This window comes from Pygoscelis adeliae, unplaced genomic scaffold (genome assembly GCF_000699105.1).
Source record: "Pygoscelis adeliae isolate BGI_AS28 unplaced genomic scaffold, ASM69910v1 Scaffold407, whole genome shotgun sequence".
Taxonomy (NCBI): Eukaryota; Metazoa; Chordata; class Aves; order Sphenisciformes; family Spheniscidae; genus Pygoscelis; species Pygoscelis adeliae.
In genome coordinates, this window is record NW_008825251.1 from 945,671 (window position 1) to 951,806 (window position 6,136).

At 47.2% G+C, this 6,136-nt stretch overlaps 1 protein-coding gene across 3 annotated transcripts in view; it reads right to left on the reverse strand.

The window, feature by feature from the left end:
* Nucleotides 1-2,256: 2,256 nt before the first annotated feature.
* Nucleotides 2,257-6,136, reverse strand: part of DLGAP4 (discs, large (Drosophila) homolog-associated protein 4) — a 58,286-nt gene continuing 54,406 nt past the window's right edge. For all 3 annotated transcript variants that reach the window (XM_009329338.1, XM_009329337.1, XM_009329339.1), the window contains 3 exons: nt 5,121-5,212; nt 3,409-3,561; nt 2,257-2,642 (listed from right to left, as the gene is read on the reverse strand). In XM_009329338.1, the coding sequence (XP_009327613.1) occupies nt 2,427-2,642; nt 3,409-3,561; nt 5,121-5,212 (461 nt within the window). In that variant the 3' untranslated portion in view covers nt 2,257-2,426. The remainder of the gene's footprint in view (nt 2,643-3,408; nt 3,562-5,120; nt 5,213-6,136) is intronic.

Sequence of the window (6,136 nt, forward strand, 5' to 3'; positions counted from 1 at the left end):
AGGCCGGCCGGCGCCGGTCCACCACGGACCCGCTTTGTGCTTCGCCCCAGCTGCTGGGCGCAGCCCGTTACAGACCAGTCACGGACACCACCGCTGAGAATAAAGAGGGAGAGAGGCTGCAGGCAGCTACCAGTTCAGACTGCATTTGTTTATTGGATTTTTTGTACGGCAAGCTGTCCTTGCTGCTGTAAGTCCTCCTCCGAGGTGCAGGAAACAAAATGAGGGCCGGGCAGGCACACGTGCTGGCCTCTGCTGCCCGGCCTCGCCCCGGAGACCCGCGCGCGGAACAGCCAGCACCAACACCCCGCCTCATCCGTCCTGGCTGCAGCCCACGCAAGACACGCAGAGGGCCCGGGGCGACCCACTGAGGACGAAGAGCGATCTCAGCCCAGGGGATCGAAGAAGATCATTTGACAACCCGGCGAGATGGGCTGCTGCCCACAGCCTGCCAGCCTGGGAAAAGCAGCTTTCCAGGCCAGCTCCCCGCTTCTGGAAGAGCAAATTTAAAAACCAAAACAAAAACCCAAAAAACATAAACAACCCCCCCCACCTTTCCCTGGCGTTCCCAATTTCAACGCTAAGAGATCTTTAAAACTGCATCTTTACAGTCCTCCCCAAACACCTGGCAGTGCAACCCAACAGCTCAGCGTCTCAACCCACAACGCTGAATTTGAGTTACGTTATGGCCAAGCTTCAATGGGAATCTAACTCCATGTCTGAGGGTTTATGGCAGGCGGGCAGAAATCTCCAAGGGCACCTATGCATGGACAACACTAGACAGTAGACAATGGCCACTCAGACATCATTCAGGATTTCACTTTTATTTATTTTTTGCCTTCTGGATCACCAACACCCTCGCTGAAACTTCTTTGGGATTCTACCCCCACCCCCATGAAAGTAGCACACAATCTCCCAACTCATTCAAGCAAGTGAAGGAAAAAAAAAAAAAAAAAATCCCCAGCAAGATCACTCAGGATGGGGCCAAATGCTTATTTGGAGGGGGTGGCAAAGAATCCAGTGGTGGCAGTTCTGGCCTCAAGAAGCCAGACCGAAAAGGAGACCTACAAAGGGGAAAATGGGCTAAAAAATATTTAGCAATCCTTCCTCTACCCAGAGAGCAGGGAGATAAGGAAAAAATAGTCATCTGATTACACACAGGGTATATATTTTTACACACACTTTTACACACATCTAGATATAGTACATGTAAAAATATATGCTATACATATGCCCATTCTCACCAAGGTGCTTTTGGTACACCATCTGCACTGTGCGTATGGGCATGTATACGTGTGTATGAATTAAATGTACAGGTACTACTAAGTGTATATGTGCATATGTACACATACATACAGGCAGGCAGCCTACCACCAGCTACCTGTGCCTTCATCTTTGTACAAAACCCAGTCCTCCCACCCTGAAATACCGTTACACTCTCCCCAGCCCTCCCCTTCCCCAGCCCGCTTTGAAACAGGTCCCCCAGTGTAGCAGCTTCTTTCTCAACAAGCAATTCAAGGAAAATAATTTTGTAAAGGGAAGAGGAGAAAAATCAAAGTGAAGCATGTGTGGATCGTGCCTGTAGTTGCTCTGTGGTCCTTCAGCTCCCCTCCCGTGCCTGAAGTAGGGTACTGCTCTCTTGGGATCAGCCAGCCAAGCACTGTCCCTTCCCTCTTTGCCAGCTTATTGCACATTTGCTTCTGGGCTGCGTTTCAACAACTCTGCATTACATTCCACAGACCCTGTCATCCTCTCACTTCAATAAAAACGGAGGAATACAAACCCACTGCCCTGTCCCTGCCCTCCCATCCTCCCCCCACCCCAAGATCCCCATCAAAAGGAAAACAAAACCCAAGAAAGGCTGCTTGCTAGCAGAGTGCAACAGTAGTATACACTGAATGGGCGGTTCTCTTCGGGAGCTCTGTGGAAGAAAGATTGTTTCTAATACAGTAAACGAAGCCATGCAAAAGTGGGATAAAGGGAGCAGAAGGAGGAAAAAATAAAGGATGAGAAGGAAGAACAGAACTGAGGAGGAGGAAGAACACAGCATGGCAAGTGCTCAAGGCTTCATTTTTTCTTGTCCTCTTCTTGTAAACAAGCTAATAATTCTCATTAGATAGAACAAGTAAAAAGACTGAAGTTCCAAGTCGAGGGGCTGGAGTTTCCAGGAGTCTGTTCAGTCCATTCAGCAACACCACAGCCAGTGAGAAAACGAGGGGTATTTTTTTCTTTTTTTTTGTTTGTGTTTTTTTTTTTTTTTTAAAATCTTCATTACTTAAAGCTGAGAGAAAAAAGCCAACTCAGGAGCCCTTTTCAAGGATGGCTCATTGTCTCTAGACTGAATAAATCACACTAGTTTAGAGAGAACCTTTTTTTTTCCTTTTTAATGACTTATAAAAACCATGCGGTTCCTTCCTCTGCCCCTTTGCTCAAAGGCGGGTCTGTGCCTCGGGTACGTAGATCTCGATGCTATCTGCGCTCTCCGTGGCCGAGTTCTGCCGGACAGAGGCAGCCCGCTTGCCTGCCATAAGACGCTTGCGAGCTTCCTGGCGCTGCTTGTCTGAATCAGAGGCTTTGTCCCGGTTCAGTTGGGATTTGGACTTGGCTGGCTTCTTTGGCACTGGAGGGGGTGGTTTCTTCTCTTCCTTTAGGGAGACAGTAAGGAACAACCCAAACATAAAATAAAAATGCACATACAGAAGCTTGCTCTCTGATATGGTGGGGACTCTTATGGCGTGAGGGACTAAGCAATGATACTGACTGTCAGGTGAAAGAAGCAGGAGCAGTTCTTGAGCAAGATGCTCAAAATCTGCTTCCCCAGTTTCTAGAAGTGTGCCATTTTGGATTTCATGGTACAGAGGCCTTCTGTGAAGTGGACTAGAATTTGCAGACTATGTCTGGCTCAGCTATAGGTCAGAGCACAGCACAGGCAGCGTGAAGACTGAACTTGATCTGGAACTGCAAAATTTTAATATGCCACCCTGCCCAGAGCCATAGTCCTCCTTTCTACCCTCGTGTCTAGTCACAAAGCCTGGCCCAGGGACACAGCCTATGCTGCATTTTCAAAAGGTTCCAGCAGGTGTTTTTTATACTACTCAGACACCAAGAATAGTTAAAACCTATTCATACAGTGCTTGTAACACTAGAGGCCTCTGTATCACTGCTTTAAGCATACACCACTCATCGCTCTGGTCTCTCTCCATCGTGACACTTTTCCCCCCCTTGTACAAAATTGTTTCCACTATTACTCAAGAGGAATGGTCTCAGTGCATTGCAAGGCTGTGAGATTACACTGCACAAGTGCAATATGGTAAAAGCCCTAGAGGTCTTCTGTTTGCAGACAGAAATAGACCTCAGATACCCAAAATGTCTGCAAGGTGCTCTGGCCACTCTCAACTGCCCCACACTCACCTTTCTCTCCGGTGTTTCTGCCAATTGCCAGCTATTAGCTTTCAGGTGGTACAGCTCATCAAACTTCATGCTGATGTCTTCAATGGACAACTGCAGGAGATCCCAAAACCCAGCTAGGTCCTGGGCTGTGGGTCTGGGATTGGCATTAGGGTTCTAGAAGGGAAAGTATTAAAAAAAAAAATCAAACCCTTTCAGAAAGAATATGCCCTCCTGACAAGCAGAGCAGTCTGCACAGCTTACATATTCACCCCTCTAAGTTTACCTGCCTGACAACTGAAATGTCAAGAACCCACAGGAGACACCAGCCCTAAAATATGCAGACACAATGCCATCATTTACAGTCAAAACTATTTCTGCAAAGATCAGGAAGCAGAGATCCTGACTGTATTTCTCTTATAGGAGCCTGAAGAAGAATCCTGAAAAAGACACTCTCTGTAGCAGAAAGCAATAGCTCCATTCTCCCCAAAGCTTCCCCAGGTAGTGCTAATCCCACCGCAGTAACCTCCAATTGAAGCTCCCCAGCATGTGATTCAGAGCTAGAACACTGGTTTCTTACAGAGAAATCCTGATTTCAGGGTGGGTAATAATGGAAATGGACACAACACAGTGCAAAGCACAGCTCTGACACCTGGAGAACTTGCATGCCAGTGTACAGCAACCCAAAGAAGCCAATACAGCTTTCACGAGCAAAATTACTTTGCTACATCCTCCCACAAAACAATCTGAAAGTATCAGTATTTCTCAGGCTAGGTTGAAAAATTTTAAGTAGCTTACATTTCTCCCAAGAACAGAATTTTCCCAGTTCTGAGACATCTGAACTGCCATCATAGGACTGGATTGTCTCAGGAAAGCGTGGGATCAGATCTGAGCAACTCAGCACAAATTGTCGAAGGGAGACCTCAGTACAAAGCTCTGTTGAAAGCCTGGCAGCTAGTGGTGGTGCTGCTAGTCTCTCAGCCAGAGATCAGCTAGCAGATGCCGAGCACTTCATCCCCTCCTCCTCCTCCCCAAGTTTATCTCAGTTTTTTTGCAAGTAAAGGGGAATTCACCTCTGAGAAAGTTTGCAAAATCCATACCATGATAAAGCTTGAAGGGAAAAACAAAACACAGATTCCCACCCATCCCCACGTTAGCCCTGTTCAGCTCTCAGCAGGGGCAAACCCTTGTGTTACATTTGAAGAGATCCAATTCAAACAGCGCTTTGTGACCAATAAGGGACAACCCTGTTGGGACAGTTTTACTGTCCACATAATGTACATGCAAAGCAAGCATGTTTGGAGAACAGCACTCTTTTCAAAAACCCCTTTAGAAGTAACAAGAAAGAGGTAGTTTCCAGGACACACAGCAGTATGGCTGGTTGACAGTTCAGACCCACAGAGACACTCAGTGTATTCAGCATGCCCTGATCAGCAGTTCAAGAAAATTCCCCTGTGCTCATGTAAGCATCAAAAGGAATCACGAACACTCATCCCTGAGCAGAGCACAGCCCAAGAACTGCCTATTCAGAAGAGAGGTTGAGGCAGTCAGCCTCCCACTGCTCAGCCGCTGTTTTAAATCAGCATTCATCTATCATGGCACAGTCATCAGGTTATAGGCTACAGCTGCATTGGCTTTGCTTTTACAGTGACAGTAGCCTGTTGATACCTGATCATGTTCTGTTGAAAGAGATACATCCCCCTCCCAAAACCCAGGAGAAATAGATCCAGACTCACCAAGTTTTGTTCACAGAGGCCGTGGAATTGCTGGAACTTCTGTGACATTAGTAACTGTGCACTGCCCACTGCACTCAGGACTTTTCCTAAGACTATGGGGGAGAGAAAGAAAAAGACCTCAGTTGAACAGACTATTAAATGCAGCAATGAACTCAAGTGTTTCTGGAGCAAAGAAACACTCTTGATTCATTAGAAAAGGAGTTTCAGACCCCCAAGGAAGTAACTGCTCTCAGGGAAAGGAGATGTATTGAAACTATAATCTACATCTGTCTTTGCCATCTATTATTGCTCCTTCTAGAGCAGGTCAAAAGCAGGCCAGACTGAGAACATTACATCAGAGTTCGCAGAAAGTACCTTAAACTGCCTTCAGCCCATCGGACAAGCCACCAGCACAGTCTCAGTGAGCAGATCTGCTGGCACCTGCTTGCAGATCACAACCTGCTCTTCCACTCATGCAGGAGGTGGAAGTGGCAAGGGGCAGGAGGATGGTCTCCAACGTCCATTTACCAGAAGGGATTAAAATACTGGCAGGCTAGGGCTTTTAATACTCAGGACTTTATGCTGCTCTTAGTGGGTTTTCCAAGAAGCTTTGGGTATGGCAACATTCCTCTGCTCACTAATGGAAAAACACTGTATGGGCTTTTCCCTTCCAAAGGCAGTGCTGGGAGACCCACAGTGCATGCAACTGCACCATGAACAGGGATGAACCAATCCCCCCCCTTCTCCTCCCTAGTCTGCTGCTGCACCTACGGAATCAGTTCTGAATGTTTATAGATCTTGGTGGGACAAGTGTGAGCTGGGCTCTCTCTGTACCCATTAAGTTCCCAGTTACAGAATCTACTAGGAGATTCATAGAACCATAGAATCATTAAGGTTGGAAGAGACCTCCAAGATCATCGAGTCCAACCGTCAACCCAACACCACCATGCCCACTAAACCATGTCCCTAAGCGCCTCATCTACCCGTCTTTTAAATACCTCCAGGGATGGTGACTCAACCACTTCCCTGGGCAGCCT